Source organism: Vombatus ursinus, unplaced genomic scaffold, assembly GCF_900497805.2.
Source record: "Vombatus ursinus unplaced genomic scaffold, bare-nosed wombat genome assembly UNPS02014945.1, whole genome shotgun sequence".
Classification (NCBI taxonomy): domain Eukaryota; kingdom Metazoa; phylum Chordata; class Mammalia; order Diprotodontia; family Vombatidae; genus Vombatus; species Vombatus ursinus.
Window position 1 is genome coordinate 6891541 of NW_020954723.1, and position 21110 is coordinate 6912650.

Here is a 21110-nt window from a genome sequence, read left to right on the forward strand (position 1 = left end):
AGTAATTTATTATTTAAAGTTTTATATATAAATACACAAACACACACATGTTTAACTTCAAAATGGTATCAGTAATTGTTCAATAATTCCAAAGTAAAAGGATTTTCATATTTGAAGTAATTTAATATAACTTAAGCAATGTTAATTATTATTTGGATTTTTTATTATAAGCATAGGGTTAGAGAAATTATAGAGCAATGAAAGGCAAGGTTATTTTAGGTACATTTTATCTACTGAACCACGGGGAAGTAATTTTTATGCTAGTGTTAAAAAATATTCTGGGGGTATCTAAATATTTCATTATTTTTTGACAAAGGAATATTGCTTAAAATCAATTTATCCACATTCTTTGTTTTTTGAGCTATTTTTCACTTTCATGATAGGGTAAACCAATCTAAATTTTGATATTTAAATTTGTTATATTAGACAGTGGAGAACTAGTGAAGGAATTTAAGAGCTATTGATTTTTCAGTGAATGGAGAAGAAGCTTATATTACTGTTTACTGGCATCTTATGTATGTATAATTTGAATGGGTTATTTTATTTGATTGTATTATACCTTATATTTTCATGTTATTTGATACTAGTTAGCGCTTACTCATTTAATATTACTTTATTAAGATTGGCCTTTTAAAAATATTCAAATGCCTTTTAAAAATTACAGAAAGTCTAGCTGACTCTAATAGTGATGAGTCAGATTCAGACCAGTCTGACGTCCCAGAACTGGACTCTGAAATTGAACAGGAGACTCAGATCACGTATCGTCGACAGGTAATTCTCCCTTTTCATTTGTGTATATTTTCACTTGCAAAATTTAATTCCCAGTTCTTTTTATTAGCTTGCTTCATATTGTTCTTTGTATTTTTCTTGTCTTTGTTATTCTTTCATTATTAGACATACTCACATGTTTATTAGTAATATGACACAATAATTTATTTAAATATCACAATATGCCATATGTTACTATTGTGATATGTTATAAGAAATCTTCCAGAAAAATTCTTACTCTGATGCCTTATTGTAACAAAGTAGGTTTTTAATGACTATGCCAGCATAACAAAAATTCTTTTTAGGTTCTAATATCTAAAGAAGGCTTCATCCAATCTAATAAACATTTAATAAGTGCTTATGATATAGTAAGCACTGGGGATACAATTAATAAAAAGAAAGACAATCCCAGACCTCAATGAGCTTATAGGCTAAAGGGGGACATAATACACAAAAAGAATCAGGAAAGCAGTGGTGTGTGGGGGGAGACAGGATCAGGACACTAGGATTGTCTTGTTCTGTGGAGTTGAAACCAGGCAGGGCAGTAGATACAAAGTAGAGTCATCTGAGAATCCAGTTTCTGCTCCCTATAAAGGAAGGCATTGGGTGAAGTTTGGTCCTCCATCCTCCAGCCCTCCAAACCGAGGTGAGAACAGGCTGAGAGGTGGAATCAATCAAGGCTTGAGTTAGCAGCCTACTGGTAAGTTTAGAAGTGATGAACTTATCCTAGGAGGGGCATCTTGTTCTGTGGAGCTGAAACCAAACTAGTTTTGTATATAATCTGGAAACAAGTTGCATTGGCTAACCATAAACTGGCTTAACTAAGTATAGAGAGTTTCATCACTAGTAGTAAGGCTGTTAGGGGATGAAATCTTTGGCCTTTGCAACTGAAATAAAGTAGAACTAAAAGTCACCTACAGTCCTGTGTATCCATGTTCCACTTAGACAGTACTGGTTGATAGACTAGCAGAAAGGGTAGAAGGTATGGAAAAGCTTGACCTTTGGTTCTTTAAATGTGAGATCTTTGCTCAACAACAAATGAGTTGATATATTTTTGGAGGAATTGAATCATACTGATAGTGGCCTTCTTGCTGTAAATGAAACCAGAAGATACAAAGAAGTTTAAGTTAAATGGAAGAATGGTCCTTAGTGTGGTTTCATCGTTAGCAGTGCCCTATGGGAGCTGGAAGTGAGCATCTCATCTACCCTGCCCCTCTTTCATATTGCTACCCAGTAGACAACTTGATGGAAATGAACATGATAGCCACAGAAAATCATCTTCAGTTGTAAACTAAAGGCAGCAAAAATTGTCAAGATAGATAATGTGTAAAATGAGTGCCAATTATTATTGAGGTGATCATGTATTTCAGGGCTGTAATACAGGACAAAATGCATGTTGTTTAAGCAGAGGCATTGAACTTTGAAAGCAGTTCAATTGAAGGAACACTGGGATCTTTGAACATGTCTAAGCAGTTGAAAATTTCTCTAAACTTTGAGATTACATCAGTAGTTTAATAATAATAGCTGGCATTTACATAGAGCTTCAGGGTTTGCAAAGTGCTATTATTACCCTCATTTATAGATGAGGAAACCAAGACAGAAGTTAAGTCATGTGCCCAGGGTCTCATAGATAGAAAGTATCTGAGTCAGGATTTGACCTTGGGTTTTCCTGACTCCTGGTTGAGCACTCCTATCCACTGTGCCTACCTGCCTAGTTTTGTGGTTGAAATGTTGCTTGGCCTTTACGCATTAGTGTGAGCCCCTAGTAGCATCAGAGGAAAATGCAGGGTCAGATAAAGTAACTGAAAATAATGTGAAACTCTTAAACATGTTTGGCAAGTGATCTGTTCCTTGAGTTAATAGCAGAGTTTCCATAGCTGAAAATAAAACTCTGAGGAAAGAGGAGTATAATCCCCTCTAGCAAAGAAATGCATTGGTGATACAAACTGAGGCCTGGGAAAGACCTTAATTTAGAAAGGCCAAGGTCATCCACTGCATGCAGGGCCATCGCCAGTTGTCTTGACTTTTGTCTTGCCACTTTGCACAGCTCTGTCTCATTAAATCCAGTTGATGCAGAAGTCAAGACATCACCCTTATGATGTCTTTGGTCCTCTTCAAGAATTAAGGACAAACAACAGCTACAGCAAAAAATGCACAAAACTCAAACTGGAATATAAAAAGATTGAAGGCCATCCACACCAAAATTAAAAGGTTAATAATTCTTCAAGAACAGAACAAGGCTTTCAGAGACCCAGTTCTCTAAAGGATATTAAAGCCGAAATGCACGCAATCACAGAAAAGATTGATCCCTCCCCAAAATAAAGCAAAGAACGCAAATTCATCAGCTCTCTAAAAAATTGCTTCAGGAGATCTGATCAGAAGGCTGTTCAAAATAACTGTCTGTGAAGGACATCTTTTTAAGAAAAAAGTGTGAATGATTGTTAAAAATGTTCTGTCTTATTTCTGTAATAGCTGATATCTGGCAATCCTTTTTATAATGCAGAGTGAAAACTTTCCCTACTGCAGCTTATAAGTGTCAGCTAGATTATACTGCTAAGAATGTAATGTCTAAAATGCTTTTTAGTTTTCAAAGAAGGAACTCTACCCTTTGCTTTATTTAAGTATGTATGGAATGCTTTGATAGGGTATAATAGTAGTGGTGAAGGTCAGATAAATATATATTGGGGGGGAACAAAATATACATGTGGAATAAATGCAGTATTTTAATGAAAAAGTAAATGGTAGGATGGCTCACAGTTTTACCTTTAAGAAGCACATCAAGGAGTTGGTGGAATTATTTTCTTTGTTCATTGAAAGATAGCAAAGAACATCATTTTACAGGAGACTTGGGCATCGTGCCTTGCAGTGTTCATGAAGAACATCAGCAAAAAGACCATCCTGAAGAAATTTAATCATATAGGTCAGCATACAGGAAGCAGCATGGTACAGTGAAGTGAACACTGGCTTTGGAATCAGAGTACATGGACTGGTAGTCTACCTCTGATGTTTATTCCCTTGGTGACCTCAGGCAAGTCACTTAAGCTTCCTTGGTCTTCTTTACTCATCTGTAAAATGAGTGAAAAAGAGTTGGACAACATGGCCCTCCAAGGTCTCCTCTTTTTCTAGATCTGTGATCTTGATGGTGCCAGTGGATAGAGTGCTGGATTTGGAATCGGGAAGACTTGAGTTCACATCCAGCCTCAGACACTTACTATCTGTATGACCCTGGGCAAATCAGTTAAACTCTTTCAGCCTCAGTTTCCTCTTCTGTAAAATGAGTGTAATAGTAGCATAAAATCTCACAGAGTTCTTGAAAGGATTGAATGCACTCTGTGGGTACTTCACAAACTGTAGAGAACTAAATAAATGCTAGATGTCATTATCATCATTATGACGGTTACAGAGAATGGGAAAGTAAAGAAATTAAATACAGAGCTAGATAAGACCCTTCAAATTAAATTAGCACATACTCTGATACTTAATGACTTTTAATGCAGAGGTAAGCAGAGCAGAGGACAGTGAAAATATGTTGGAGAGTATGGTTAAAGACTAAAAAATAAGAGACTAAAGGCTTATATACTATATAGAAATCTTGAGGCCATTATATCATGAATTATATGTTTAGGAACTAAGTTGGCAGGCACTGGATGGAGGACACTGAATATCTTCACAATCACTGAAATTGGCTATGTCTTAATAGTTAGGAAACTACTGGGTTAGTGATAAGAGATTGTGAGAATTGACCTACTTCTAAGCCCTAGATGACAGAAATAATGTCATGTTTGACCGCTAATTGACATGCAATATACCCTGGGAGATTTCTTTGTACCTAATAATTGACTTAGTTAGCTTCATTTAGGGAATGAATGCAAGGCTCTCCTGATCATAATCATTTTAGCAAACTGTATCTATTCCAAGTATGCAATGTTAAACAACTTTGCTAATTACAGTGCCCTTGTGTCACAGTCTAGGCTACTGCTGATTGACTGCCCCAAGGCCCCCTTCCTCCTCAGGTTCTTTGAATCTGTCCAGCAACAACAATCAGATATAAGATCAGAGACCCAGAGTTCTGGGCTCTAGATTGGGCCATGTATCCCATTGTATGCCTTTGCTGATAGCTCCTGTGCTTGCCTTTGGTACAGAGGGGCTAAGGAGCCACAGTCTTGCATATCTGTGAGTAAAAGGCTGCCTAACTTGTGATCCTTTTAGTGCTTGTGTTCCTTTTTAGTACCTCACCTACAGTCTTCTCACAGGGAACCATTTCTGCATCACCCAAGTATGATGATACACATCCGTAATCCTTGATGCTAGGGAAGCTGAGGTTGGTAGATTGCTTGAGATCAGTTCTGAGCTGCAGAAGTGTTAAAGCCACTTAGGTGTTCACACTAAGTCTAGCAGCAATATGGTGATCCCCTGGAAGCAACAGACCACCAGGCTGCATGATGAAACGTGAACTGGCCTAGGTTGAAAAAATAGAATAGGTTAAATAGTTTGAGGATTGGTTCTGTGAGTGACCACTGTACTTCTGGCCTGAGTGAAATAGGGTGATCTAATCTCAAAAAAGCAAAAAAGACCAAATTAATTAACCAATTTAGGAAAAAACACTAAGTTAAAAAGATATGACATACAATTAAAACAGTTCACATGACATATTCAAGCAAGCTTCCAATTTTGAAATACTGAAAAAATTTAAAGAACAGCAATTAACACAAGTTATGTCCATATTGCATAGAAGCTTACCCAAAGTAATAGATTATTCATAATAGAAGCCTCAAGAGTTAAAAAATACTGCTTCTGACAGCAAACCTTTAATTTCATTGCCAAACAGAGAAACATTGTAGCCAAGGGCAAAGCAAAGCTGATTTAGAATATAAACTTCCTTATTTTCAACATTGTGGAGAGTGACAAAACTGTGAGCAATACCACCTAGTAAAACCGCAAGAATCAGTGGAAACAAAAATAAGTTGTGGAAGGCTTGGTGTAAGACCCACCTAAAACACCTTCCAACATCATTTAAAGATTAAACTGGGATGACAACAAGCTGACAATAAAAAAGAACTTTCTACTTTTCTGCAGCAGAATATTTCCTTTATCTTCAACAGTGGCTTCACCTCATTTTGAACTCTTAACATCTCTGTCTCCAAATTGTATGCATAATGAAGAAGAAACAGTAGTAAAGAAAATGAAGAAGAGATGCTATATATACATGGATAGAGTTCTTTGCTGCAGGTGACATAGTTTTGAGTGATTGATTCTCAGATCTGAAAGACAAAAATACTGAATACTAAAAACTCATGAATGGCCAAGGGGAGTTGGTGGGTGGTTCTAGATATGGAAAAAAAGCATCGGAAGCATTGAAAAGAATACAGAGAGGGAAGTCCAGAAGAAGAACACAAATAGGACAGTTCTTTTTAACAAATAACAGAAGATTATAGTTTTATATATAATCTTTTTTCGTTTTTTGTATATTGAAATACAGAGATGATATATGGTGATATCATAGAACACAAGTTTCAGAAAAATCATTTTAATGGTCATCAAAAGCACAATTGAGAGATACATGGTAGATCTAAATAAGCTGCAACATAATACCAGCAATGACTCGCACACAAGAAATGGTGTAAAATAGAGCTTCTTAAGCTGGGTACTCCTCAGGTGGTCTGTGAACTTTGATGGGAAAAAGTCACTTTATTTCCACTAACTTCTGACTGAAATTTGGCATTTCTTTCAGTTTTGAATGTAGGCAGCAAACATTCTGAGAAAGGGTACTTAAACTTCAACAGACTTCCAAAGTGGTCCATGATGAAAACAAACAAAAAAGGTTAAGAACCTCTGATGTAAAAGTCCGAGAGATGTATGAATGGAGGAGGAGGTGGACCAGTAATTTATCGAGAGTGACAAATAATAGGTGGTCAGCCTGCATGTACTGATACTCAATAAGTATTAAAAGACCTAAGGGAAAGCACTGAACCTGTAGAATAGACCCCCTCTGGAATACTGATTGAAAGACACAGACAAGAATTAATCGGGATGGAGATATTTTGAATGGGTTGTGATCCCTATCATTGGGGCAATGTGGAATACCCAAATTATTGAGATCATAGATCCATTGAAGTATTTTTATGCACACACACAATACATATATACATACACATATACATGAGTTTATGTATATAATAATGATTTAATAATATAATTTTAATTAGTATATTCTAGTGGGACAAGAGTTGAACATGAAGTCAGTAAAGATGTGAGTTCAGTTCTTGTTCTAGTTAGATGATGACAGGTAAGTTGCTTAACCTCACTTAGTTTCAGTTTTCTCATTTGTAAAAATGGGGATAATAATGAAAATTTAGTACCAACTTCACAGGGTTGTTGTGAAAATTAATTGAGGTGATATATATAATATCACTTCACAAACCTCAAAGCACTCTATAAATGTCAACTATTATTACATTAATCATACTAGTACAAGGAAACTGTTTTAGTCAAAGAAATTAAGTTAATGAAATAACTAATTTTTGACCAATGAAATAGATAGAAAATCGTTATCATAGTGCAGGGGTGGGAACCTATGGCCCTTTAGGTCCTCAGGGTCGGCCTTTTGACTGAATCCAAACTTAACAGAACAAAAACCCTTAATAAAAGGATTTGTTCTGTACAACTTGGACTCAGCCAAAAGGCTACACCCAGGACCTAGAAGGCCACACGTGGCCTCAAGGCTGCACGTTCCCCACCCCGTCATAGTGTAATAGATATCTTTTCAGTGATAGTGAATGATACACATATGGTTTGGATTGGTATTTCTCTTACTACTTAATATAAGTAATTTTTTGTTTTTGTATATATGCATTTGTGTATATATTTATATATTCGTTTTTAAAGGTTTACAAAGAAGATCTACCTCAGCTTAAAGAGCAGTGCAGAGAGAAACACAGAAGCGCTACATCTAAAAGAAGAGTACGAGCCCCAGGACAGAGTATACGGTTACATTTTGTACATGGGTAAGAGAATATCTAGGCTTTTTCACACTTATTACAAATTTAGTAGTTTACATAAATGGGAAAGCTGTCTGTAGGCAGGAGAAAACAAATTAATTAGAGGAAGTGACAGAATACCTAAGTGTATATAAGTTGGATTACTCTATGATTCATAGAACTGTGTATCAGCATACCTATCAGGAACTGTAAGCTAAAAATTGAATGTAGTTAGAATGTTTTCATTTTATCTGTTTTTGAGTTAATTCTCATAACCAAAACATCATTTTACTTCCAAAGTGAACTTCTGACTTTGTTGAATTGAGTGCAATAAGCAATTCACATTACAGAGGAGTCCAGACTCTGAGACTGTGTCTGAGACCTAGGAAGGATGTGATTATCATGCACTTGGTCTTTATTCTTATCTCATAATTAACATTTCAGTACTAATAAGTAATATATAGTTTCTACATTTGTCTAGAAAGACATTAAATATAAAAAAAACCCATTACACAAAGAAATCTCTTTTTGCATTTAATTCAGGGAGAATGGAAGATTTTATGTTATCCACCATGAGAGAAAAACTTTCTCCTTTTAAAAATTAGCTATTTTTGTTTCTGAGATTTCATGTCAGTTCTGTGTATGGTTTTTGAGAAATATACGTAAGTACTCGAGATTCTTCTGTCAGAAAGTCACCCAAATCTTGTTCACTTATGCTCTGTTGTGATTAGGAATCTGAAAGTGGCAGAAAGATTTTTCTCTTCTGCAACTATGGAAAGTATATTCATAAAATCATAGAGTTTCAGAGCTTAAAGGATTCTAAAAGATCATTTAAGACCTACTTGAAGCAAAAACCCCATCTGTAAAACACCTAAAGTAGTCTTTCAGCCATTGCTTCAGGGTTTTTTTGACATTTGTAATTGTTAGGAAGTTTTCCATATGTTTCTCAGTGTGTTATGCAGAATATTCCATTAATTAAAGATATTCTGTATAAATTGGGTTCCTTTTTGCTGAAGAAAGTTGGTATGAAAAGAAATTTATTACTTTTAGCATTTTAGTATTTTTTAGTTCTATTGTGTCACAGATATTTGTTGTGCCTGACATAGTAATATCTTCTTTGAATTGTTAATGATTGTTTTAAGACAAGTTAATGTAATAATATGCATATCTTTTGTGGATTGTTTAAAATACAAGCATAATTTAATGTGATTGATTCTATTTCTGTTTTAGTTACAGAGGCTATGATTGTCGGAGTAATCTGTTTTACACTCAGATTGGTGAAATTGTGTACCATGTTGCAGCTGTGGGTGTAATTTATAATCGACAACAGAATACACAACGATTTTATCTGGGTCATGATGATGACATTCTCTGTCTGGCAATTCATCCTCTAAAAGACTATGTGGCAACAGGCCAGGTAGGTTAGGTATTTTAGGAGTTGTGTATTTGTGTGAGATATATATAAATTCATTCATTTTTAGACTTTTTTGTATTTTGCAATTCCTACATTTGTAGAAATGTGAATATGAAGAATTAAGAGGGCTTTTCAGAATGAAATTTTAAAAAAATGTAGTGGATTTCAGAACAGAAACAACTCCATGTGTTTTATTTTGATTTCTAAAAGCCATTTTTAAAATTAATTTTATTCATTTTGAAGTTAAATACAAAAAGACATAAAAAGAACATTTCCATGTACACAGCATAAAACGAGGATTCAATATAAAAACATAAATTTTTTTCCATTTCATACTGTTTACTTAAAAAACTATGTAATAAACACTACTCGTAAATTATATATGCATATATATATATACACATATACATACATACATGTAAAATCATACTGTAAAACTTTTATCAGTTCTTTCCCTGGCAGTGGATAGCATCTTCCTTCATAGGTCCTTTGTAGTTGATTTGAGTATTTATGATACTCAAAATGAATTAGTCATTTGAAGTTGTTCTTATGACAATATTTCTGTTACTGTGTACAATGTTTTATTGGTTCTGCTCATTTCACTTGTCATTATTTCATTTAAGTTTTTCCATGTTTTTCTAAAGTCAACCAGCTCATCATTTCTTATACAGTAGTACTCCATCACATTCATATACCACAACTTGTCTGGCCATTCCCTTGTTGAAGGGCATACCCTCAGTTTCCAGTTCTTTGCCACAAAGAAAGAGCTGCTATAAATATTTTGGAACATATAAGTTCTTTTTCTTTCCCTTTAATCACCTTGGGAAACAAACCTAGTAGTGGTATTCTGGATCATAGAGTATACACAGCTTTATGACTCTGGGTATAATTCCATATTGCTCTCCAAGATGGTTGAATCAGTTCACAGTTCCACCAACAGTGAATTAGTGTCCCAGTTTTCCACATCTTCTCCAACATTTCCCCTTTTATCATTTTAGCCAATCTCAAAGTTATTTTAATTTACATTTCTCTCATCAAGAATGATTTAGAGCATTTTTTCATATGAGTATATATATTTTTGATTTCTTCATTGAAAAAGTGCTGTTTATATTCTTTGACCATTTATCAATTGGAGAATGACTCATATTCATATAGATTTGACAAAGTTCTTTATGTATTTGAGAAATGAGACCTTTATCTGAGAAATTATCTTTAAAAAATTTCCCTAATTTTTGATTTTCCTTCCAATTTTGACTATATTGATTTTATTTGTACAAAACCTTTTAATTTAATGTAATCAAAATTATTCATTTTACACCACACGATATTCTGTCTTGTTTATTCATAAATTGTTCTCCATAAGTCTGATAGGTAATATGTTTCATGTTCTTGTAATTTTCTTGTGATATCTCCCTTTCTATCTAGATCATATATCCACTTTGAACTTATCTTGGTAAATGACATAAGATACTGGTCTGTGCTCTCTTTCTGCCAAACTGCTTCCCAGCCCTCTTAGTAATTTTTTTAACCAAATAATGAATTCTTATCCTAAAAACTTAAATCTTTATATTTGTCGAACACAAAGTTACTGTATTCATTTGCTGCTGTGTATTGTAGATCTGATCTATTCCACTGATCTACTTTTCTATTAGCCAGTACTATATAGTTTTGATAATTACTGCCCTGCAATATAGTTTAAGATCTGGTACTGCTAAACCTCATTTCTTTACATTTTTTTTCATTAGTTCCTTTGAATTCTTGACCTTTTGTTCTTTCAAATGAATTTTATTATTTTTCTAACTCAGTAAAATATTTTTTTGTGATTTAATTGGGATGGCGTTGAATGAATAGATTAGGAAGAATTGTCATTTAAATTATATTGGCTCTGCCTACCCTTGAACAATTAACACTTCTCCAGTTATTTAAATCTAACTTTATTAGTATAAAAATGTTTTATAGTTCCTGGGTTTGTCTTGGCAAGTATATTCCCACGTATTTTATATTGTCTACAATTTTTTTAAATGGGCTATCTCTTACTATCTCTTCTTGCAGGGTTTTGTTGGTGATATATAGAAATGCTGATGATTTACTTCGCTTTATTTTATATCCTGCTACTTTGCTAAAATTATTAATTGTTTCAACTAACTTTTTAGTTGAATCTTTAGGATTTTCCAAGTATATCATCATATCGTCTACAAAAAGTGATCGTTTTATTCCTTCATTGCCCATTCTTATTTCTTCAATTTCTTTTTCTTCTCTTTTTGCTATTGCTAGCATTTCTAAAATGATATTGAATAATATTGGTGATAATAGGCATCTTTTTTCACTCCTGGTCTTATTGGGAAGGCTTCTAGCTTATCCCCATTACAAATAATGCTTGATGATAGTTTTAGGTAGATGCTTCTTATTGTAAGAAAATACCCATTTATACCTGTACTTTGTAGTGTTTTTAATAGAATGAGTGTTGTATTTTATCAGAAGCTTTTTCTGCATTAATGGATATAACCATATGTTTTTTTTTACTTTTGTTATTGATATAATCAATTACGTTAATGGTTTTCCTTATGTTAAACCTTCCCTCCATTCCTAGTATAAATCCTATTTGGTCACAATGTATAATCTTTGTAATATATTATTATAGTGTCCTAGCTGGTATTTAGGATTTTTGCATCCAGATTCATTAATGAAATTGGTCTATAATTTTCTTTCTCTATTTATGCTTTTCCTGGTTTAGGTATTATTAGCATATTTGTTTCACAAAAGGAGTTTGGTAGGACTCCTTAGTCTATTATTCCACATAATTTATTTAATATTGGAATTAAATGATCTTTAAATATTTGGTAGAATTCAGTACAATCCATCTGGTCCTGATGCTTTTTTTCTGAGAAAGTTCATTTATGGCCTGTTCTATTTCTTTTTCTAAAATAGGTTTATTTAAATATTTGATTTCTTCTTTTGTTAATCTAGATAGTTCTAAAAGCCATTTTTATATTATATTAACATAAAACTATAGGTTACAGTTTGATTAAGAACACAGTTAAGGCATTTCCCTTTAAAATAGCAAACTAAATAACATTTTTTTCCAGAAGAAGAAGTCAGATAACCTAAACTATCTTACCTAAGCAATAGGTATTCTCTACCACACATTTTGTAAATAAATGAAAAAAATATGTTCTCACTTTGCAATAGACATAGGAGCACATTCTGGCTTATAGTAATTGAAATAACAGAAGCCCATATTGAAAACTAGGAAAAGTATTCAACTGGTGATGCTTTTCTTTGTGCATTCTTAAAGAATTTTATGTATTTACAGATAAGTTGAAGATTGTATTTTCTTCTAAAGATTGGGCCTACCAGACTGCTTAATTCTGTATGACCTCAGTAAAGATGAAGAATTATTTTGGTAGAGATTCTAAAAAAAGTAAAATATGTTTAAGGAAATTACTCAAAATTGTAAATAGGCAGTGAAGTGTGGATGAATACTGGGATATTTCATATAAGAATGTTTTTAAAATTAGCATCATTTCTGATTTTGTTTTGGACAATAGCCTGAAAAAAATTTTTTTTCCTGATAGTAGATATAATTTTGTATGGCAGAAAGTGAATCTGCACACCTATGTTTGTATGCATAAACATGAATGTTTGTTCTATCTTGCAGTGTAATTAAGAGATTTTGTTTTCCTGATATTCTATGTTTATTACTTACATAAATACATAAAAGCAGGAAAAATAATTATGTGCATTTTTTAGTTTCTTGGGATCAAAAATGATAGATATAATTAAATGTATGAAAAATTAAACAGTGATTCCAGTTTATTAAGTATTTTGATAAACATTTTTATGCCTTTTGTTTTTAAAAGATGTCTTTTGTTTTTCCCCCAATATACCTTTATTAAACCCTAGTAACAAATAGAAGTGCATACAACATCCCATCTATAGTCTTCCATCTCCTACCAAGAAGATGGAAGAGTGTCTCTATTCTCCATTTGCATTTCATGTGAATTCAGCAGCATTTTGATATCTTTTTTAAAAATATCATTATTAGATATGTATTAAGTTCTTGGTTCTGCTTTTTTCATTCTGCATCAGTTCATAAAAGTTTCTCCGTGTTTTTTTCTGCTATTTTCATATTTGTTGTTTCTTTCTATCATTTAGCACGGTTCCTGGCACGTTGTAGTTTTTTAATAAATGCTTGTTGACTTACAACTCAGTAATATTCCATTACATATACAGCAATGCCAGGACAAGTACATCTTCCACTTAGGGTTCCAGGGGTACCCCTGAAAGGTTGGGTGGGTGTGTTTCTTCTCTAATGCTATTGGTTTAAGCTTCCATTCCATTGTGTTCCACCAGCCCCATTGTGAACTGCCAGCGATTTAACACCCCAGTTCCATTTAGCCAGTTAGTATCAGTTAGCTTTTACAAAGCAGTAGTTACCTCAGGGATACATTTTCCCCCTGTTCCGCCTGTCTCTGCACACACTCAGACTTAATAAAATTCCTGTGTAGCATTGGTCCCACAAAGTTCCCATTCAAATGTGGCATCGATGTTGGCTGAATCTTACCCCTGTTTCTCAGGGCATTGATATTGGGCTGGCTGCCTTGCAACTCAGCTCTCAGACTTCAGGATGTCAGGTGGTTTGCTCTCCTGATCTTTAGATACCAACAAGGTTGTAACTTCCAAATTAATCTCCTTCACCTAAAATGAAAAAATAAATAATGAAGAGAATAGTCCACATGGTGGCTCAAATGGAGAGGGGTTGAGACCTCTCTTCTTCAGCTTTGTCTTTATTCTCTCACTGGCATGCCAGCAGTAGGAAGAAGTCAGTTGCTACCCACTCTTCTCTGCCTTGAATCTGTGACCTAGAACTGAGTAGTGGACAACAGAGCTTCCAGATGTCACCTGTTCCTGTAACCTCTACTTTTTAAGGATTCCCCTGAGATCTCTTTCGGCTTCAGTTCTTCCTGCCTTGGTGCCCAGTCTCTTTTTAGTCTCTGGATGCTGAAATGTTCACTGCATGTGCATGCCTGGCCAGACTTTGTTCCCATTGTCTAAAGAGCTCTCTCTAAGCCACCCTGGGCTGGAAAAGTTATTCATGACTTTTTCTTGTTTTTTCTGATCAGAACTCAGTTTGGTGAATTTTCCAGATATTTATGGAGGAGATATGGTGGAAAGCTAGACTGTACTGCTGCGTTCCTCCATCTGGACTCCACCTCCTTCCCTAAATTACTTTCTAGAATGATTGAACCAATTTACAGTTCCACCAGCAGTGCATTATTGTGACTATCTTTCTAAATACTTCTAGTACTGAAAAATGTGCAGTGTTTCATGACTTTGTAGATCTTTCTTGTTCAAGGAGCCTGCTGACATTCTCCCTATAGTTCTAATTTTAGTATGTGTGCTAATGAAGCAAATACAGAACAAATATATGCTTATCATCCCTTATTAGGAATCTATGGCCTGGAGGCTGTTATTCCTATATTTTAATCACTGGCCTGGAAATCCTACTTCTCTTTGCTGAAACCTTTGCCTGTGTTCAACAGCAGTGATAAAAACAGCACATATACCTAAGGACTTCAGTTTTTTGCCCAGTTCTTCATGATGTTTAGCACTGCTCTTTAGATTTCTGGCAGCGTAATTTCTGTCCGTGTGAATTCTTGGAAGGAATCCAATTTCTTTGGCAAGAGATTTTTTGTGTCTTCATTAGCTCCAAGTATTTAGTAGTCCTTCCTTTCCTTCTCATTGTCCCATCTATCCTCCAGCCATCTAACATTGCGTTCTTTCTCTTCATATCTTTTTTCTTCTTTGTTTTTACATTGAAGCCAATGTTATATTTTGTTTTTCTTTTTTTTTAAAGAAATATTTCATTCTCTCCAATAACCAGGAGAGTAGAGAGGAATTCTTTGAGTTCATTTACCTTTTCTTCTGGGAGGAAGACTACCCGTACATAAGTCACTTAGTAGTAGCAAAAACACAAATATTCTATATTCTGGGTACATCACTGCAGAAGTCTCCTTGCTCTTCATACTCGCTGGAAGTGAGATCTTCAGTCTTTCTTCGTTCTTACTAGAAGGTCCCTTAATGAACTGTTTCTCTGTTTCTTTCTTGAAGCTCTTCTTCAATTCTTTCAAGGAAAAACTTTATTCTTTCATATAAATGGAAAATAGAGATGTATTGCCCTAGTCCTTTCACCTTTCCTCTAAAATGAAGACTAATATCCACTGTGGACATATATAATTACTACTTGATACTGACCGAAACACAAGCATTGTACCTTCTATACAGATCACTTAATGCAAAATTCCCCTCACCCTCCCTGTTTGCTGCTGGAATATTCTCTTTAGTTATTTGTCGTATCTGTTGCTCTCTATGACATTGCAGATATTTTAGGCTATTTTTCTTCCTCCTACATTTTCAAAATAAAATTTTCTTGATTAGATCCAGAAATCTTTAGGCAAAAACATATGTTTCACTAATTTTCATTATACATACTCCAGCCTTGCTAAAGAGGTCATTTATTACAATATCTTAAGCTCTAGTATAGCAGTCTAAGTTTTATTATCTCATGCTGTATATTTACTTCCCTAGTCTTACTTTTACAGTTTCTTTCTTCAAAGCCTTTGCTAAAATTTTACTCCTATTAAAACGTTCTTATTTCTCTAGTTGTAATAATTCTACCTATTTTTGTTGTTATTACTCATTATTTAATCCATTAACTGTATTGGCCTTCAGTAATTCTTTCTACCACATATTTATCCTTATGGTACCTCATAATGTTTAATTTTCATATATGCATCTTCAGTCTCCCTAACTAGATTGATGGCAACTTTACATCCATAACACCTAAGCCTAGTAGTGCCTTTTGTGTAATAGGTTCTCAAGAAATGCTTCTTGTTGATGATTGTTATGAAGACATATAGGATAGTCTCGAGAAGAATATATGAAAAAAATACTTATTTCCTGAATCTAATTTCTAATGTATTCATAGCTTAATGGAGTGAAATTTAGTGTTTTGAAAAGTATTTTGAGCAAATCTTCAAATCAAAGAGTCAATTAAATACCTACAATTACTTTCTTTATCTTTTTTATTTTAGGTAGGTAGAGATCCCTCAATACACATATGGGATACAGAGACCATTAAACCACTGTCAATATTAAAGGGCTATCATCAATATGGTGTTTGTGCTGTTGACTTCTCAGGTAAGACTCTTTTCTACTCTAATGAAAATTATTTTGAAAATTGACAGTCTGCAAATTTATAAGAATGCAAATAATTCCCCAGTTGATAAATGGTCAAAGGATATAAACAGGCAGTTTTCAGTTGAAGAAATTAATGCTGTGTGTAGTCATATGAAAACATGCTGTAAATCACTATTGATTAGAGAAATGCAAATTAAAACAACTTTGAGATACCACCTCACACTTATCAGATTGGCAAATATGATAGGAAAAGAAAATTATAGATGTGGGAAAAATGGGACACTCATGCATTGTTGGTGGAGTTGTAAACTGATCCAACCATTCTGAGGAGCAATTTGGAACTATGCCCAAAGGACAGTCAAATTGTGCATACCCTTTGATCCAGAAATACCGCTACGAGGTCTGTGTCCTAAAGAGATCATAAAAAAGAGAAAATGACCTACATGTACAAAAATATTTATAACAGCTCTTTTTATGGTAGGAAAGAGTTGGAAATTGAGGGAATGGCCATCAATTTAGGGAATGACTGAACAAGTTGTGATATATGAATGTAATGGAATACCATTGTACTATAAGAAATGATGAGCAGGTGGATTTCAGGAAAACCTGGAAAGATTTACATGAACTGATGCCGAGCAAAGTGAGCAGAACCAGGAGAACATTATACACAGCAACAGTAACATTGTTTGATGACTAACTTTGATAGACTTAGCTCTTCTCAGCAATATAACAATCCAAGACAGTTCCAAATGACTTATCACAGAAAGTGCTATCCACATCCAGAGAAAGAACTGTGGAGTCTGAATGCAGATGGAAGCATAATCTTTTCAATTTTTTGGTTTTTTGTGGCTTTTCCCTTTTGTTCTCTCTCTTCTTTCATAGCATGACTAATTTGGAAATATGTTTACATGATTGTACATGTATAACCTACATCAGATTGCTTGCCGTTTTGGGGAGGGTATGTGGGAGGGAAGGAGGGAGAAAAAAATTTGGAACTCAAAATCTTATAAAAAATTAATGTTGAAAACTGTCTTTATATGTAATTGAAAAAATTAAATTCTATTTACAAAAAAAAGAAAATTGGCAATCTGTTTTCTCTTTGGGATAGCAGAGTTCAAGGTGTTCAGAGAAGGCTACAGGTTGAATCCTGTGGACTAAAATTCTGCAGAGGAATCCAACCTAGAAGAAGATGGGAACCTTCAAGAATGAAATTTGAAGACACAGGGAGAAAAAATTATGATTAAAATAAAGAGTACAAGTTATCTAAAGAGACAGATTTAGATATATAGAGAGTGCATCATCCATCAGATCTTTAAAAAATAAATACAGAATGGCAGCGAAGGGAAGTAACAGAGGATGAATATAAAAATGTGGCATGGTTTTGTAAAATTTTGTGTCAGGAGTGCTTAAATTTAGAAAGAACTTAAAACTAGTTAGGAAAGCTAAGGATGACAAAGGAATTTTTCAAAAGAATTCTTAGAGGGGGAGCAGCTAGGTGGTGCAGTGGATGGAGTACTGGCCCTGGATTCAGGAGGACCTGAGTTCAAATGTGGCCTCAGACACGTAACACTTACTAGCTGTGTGACCCTGGGCAAGTCACTTAACCCCATTGCCTAGCCAAAAAAAAAATTCTTAGAGGGGAAAAGAAAACCAGTTAAAGGCTAGGTCTATTCTTTGGAGCATGTAGGACATTGATAACCAAGAATAGAAGGAAAAAACTTCTCAACTAATTTTCTCTGCCAGGGAGAATTCATAGGACTGAAAAGGAAACAACATAATTAAGTAACGGGAAGTTGATCTCCAGTATAAGTAATGAGGTAGTAAGAGAGTAACCAGTTACCCTCATGAGTTCTAGTGACCAAGTCCAAATGAACTATATATAGTAAAGATATACTGGAATTATATCTTTCAGACATTACACTGAAAGAATTGACATATAAGATTGCTGAGTCACCATCAGTGATTTTTGAAAGATTGTGGATAATGGGAGAGGTACCATGGGATAACAGAAGGGTAAATATAGTTTACAGACTGTACCCCAGTGAGTTTTATTTCCAATCCTATTTTAATCCTGTAAGTTATTATTAAAGGGGTGATTAGTATATATCTAAAAAAGGAAATGATCGTCGAAGAGAACCATTATAACTTCATTTATAACAAGTATTACCATTCCAATTTCATTTCCTTTATCGACAGAATTATTATACTGGTAGATCAGGTGAATGCTGTGATAAAATTTACCTAGATTTTTAGCTAAACATCTGACAAAATGTGATGTATTATTCTTATTGGAAAGATGGAGAGGCATGGCCTAAGTGATAGAACAGTTAGGAAGATTTGGAACTAAATGTATGGCAAGACTCAAGAAGTAGTCATTAATAATTTAATGTTGACTTGAAATACTGTCTCTACTAGTCTGCTGCAAGGATCTGTTCTTTGATCAAGTGTTATTTAACAGCAAACAACAACAACAATAATAGCTGACATTTATATAGTACTTTAAGGTTTGTAAAGTGCTTCCCATTTATTAGGGGCAACTATGTGGTACAGTAGAAAGAGTGGGCTTAGACAGGAAGAGTCATCTTCATGAGTTCAAATCCAGCCTTAGGCACTTATTGGGTGACCATGGGAGAGTCACTTAGCCCTCTTTGCCTTATTTTCTTATCTGTAAAATTAACTAGAGAAGGAAATGGCAAACCACTCTAGTATCTTTGCCAAGATAATCCCAGATAGGGTCACAAAGAGTCAGACATGACTAAAAGGACCTAACAACAACTATAACTTTATTATCTTACTTGATCCTCACAACCCTATGAGGTAGATACTTATTATTCCTATTTTATAGATTAGGGTACTGAGGCTCATGGACTTGCTTGGGGACACATAGCCAGTAAATATCTGAGATACTATCTGAACCCAGGACTTCCTGACTCCAAGGCAAGCACTTTGTCCAATGCACTGTGTTGTCTGAGGCATAAGTGACGTGCTAATCAAATTTGCACATAACACAAAGCTAAGAGGATAGCGATCACGTTCAGTGAAGGTTCTGGGATTCAGAAAGATTGTGATGGTCTAGAACATTGGATTACTTTTAGTGGGAATGTGTGTGTATACACACATCATCCTACATTTGAGTTTTTAAATCGTATGTACAAGTACAAGACATAGGAGAGATGGGTAGACTGTAGTTTATCTAAAAATGATCTGGACTGATTTTAGCACATTGAGAAGCTAGAGAACATGCAGAGGAGGGGTTACCAAGACAGTGAAAGGTGTGTGACATATGAAAGTCAGTTAAAGAGAGTGGGGATGTTTTCTCTGGAGAATATAGGACTAAGGTGGCTAAAGTGGAAACATAGTAGCTGTATTCAACTATTTGAAAAGCTGGTATGTGGAAGAAAATTTATATTTGTTTTGTTTGGCTCTCGAAAGCAGAAACGAATAGGAACTTCCATCAGAATGAGTCTGATTGTAAAGGGCTTTTTGTTCATATCATAGGAAGATCAGTTGAAGGACCTGAGGAAGATCTTTAGCCTAGAGAAGGCATAAAGGATCCATGACAACTGTACATGAAAGAGACAGTTGATCTGTTTGGCTCTGAGGACCAGAACTAAGAGCACTGGGTGCAGTTGCAACAGAATAAGCAGAAGTGAGGTTGTGAGTTCCCCTTCATGGGAGATATTAAAGCAAATTCTAGATGGCCATTTGATGGGTATCATTATAGAGGGGATTCTTGTTCAAGTATGAATTTGACTAAATGGCTTCTGAGTCCCTTTCAACTTGAAATTCTGTAATTTATCTAAATGGAAATTTTACTTCATTATGCAAAATTTGAACTTTTCTTGGATTGAGATTATAAGAAGCTGTCTGAGTTCTGTTACCTTGTATGTGAAGATCAAATGACAGGACTTCCTATCTCATCTTTTCATGTAACAAATCAGCTTTTAGTTGTGTAGAAATTATTTCATATTGGGTTAATTCAATAGGTGATGAAGTTTCTCCTCTAAATTAAATTCATTTTTTAATAAAGAGTTCAATTTTTACCTTTGTTGCCAAAGAATTTCTTTTGGAGTAGAAAAGACAGACCAAGAATGGCTAAGGAGGAGTTAATAACCAGTATCAGGTAGGATATATTGAGGGTACCTGCCTTTTATCCATTAAGGTTATCTGACCTAGATGAACTATATCCTAACTGGAATATGTGATTGCTGAGCCTCTGTCAGTAATCTTTGAAACATTATGAAGGGAAAAGCCCTCCAGAGTGGAGTGGGGCATGTGTCATGATTTCAAAAAAGGGAGGAAGAAATTGTTCACAAACTTTAGGCCAGTAAGCTTGATTTCTATTCCCAGCATAATTTTAGAATATATTATTTTAAAAATAAATTGTGTTCTTGTAGAAAAGGAAGCAGTGATAACAAATATGGTCATGCCACACTAGCTTCATCTCCTTTTTGAAGTTACTAAACTCAGATTTTAAGGATATGCTATAGATATATAGTTTATATATATGAATTTAGCACAGCATTTGATGAAGTATCTCATGCTTTTCTTATTGAAATATAGAGATGTGTACTAGATGATAGTACAATTAGACTGTAAATTTGATAAATTGCTATACTCTCAGAGTAGTCATTAATGATTCAATGTAAACTTGACATCAGGTCTCTTCATTCTGTAGTTGCCTTATTGATTTTTTAGCATTTTGTTGTTGCCTTTGATAAAGGAATAGAGGCATTCTTATCTCATCTGCA

At 34.4% G+C, this 21110-nt stretch overlaps 1 protein-coding gene and 1 non-coding gene across 2 annotated transcripts in view; one reads left to right on the forward strand and one right to left on the reverse strand.

Annotated features, from left to right (window-relative positions):
- Positions 1 to 21110, forward strand: part of EML5 (EMAP like 5) — a 182298-nt gene that overhangs the window by 61823 nt on the left and 99365 nt on the right. Inside the window, exons 12-15 of the mRNA XM_027844842.1 lie at positions 665 to 771; positions 7654 to 7772; positions 8976 to 9162; positions 16254 to 16359. Coding sequence (XP_027700643.1) covers positions 665 to 771; positions 7654 to 7772; positions 8976 to 9162; positions 16254 to 16359 — 519 coding nt within the window. The remainder of the gene's footprint in view (positions 1 to 664; positions 772 to 7653; positions 7773 to 8975; positions 9163 to 16253; positions 16360 to 21110) is intronic.
- LOC114030209 lies at positions 14470 to 14572 on the reverse strand. The gene has a single exon (XR_003567565.1). It is a non-coding gene; the product is annotated as a U6 spliceosomal RNA (small nuclear RNA).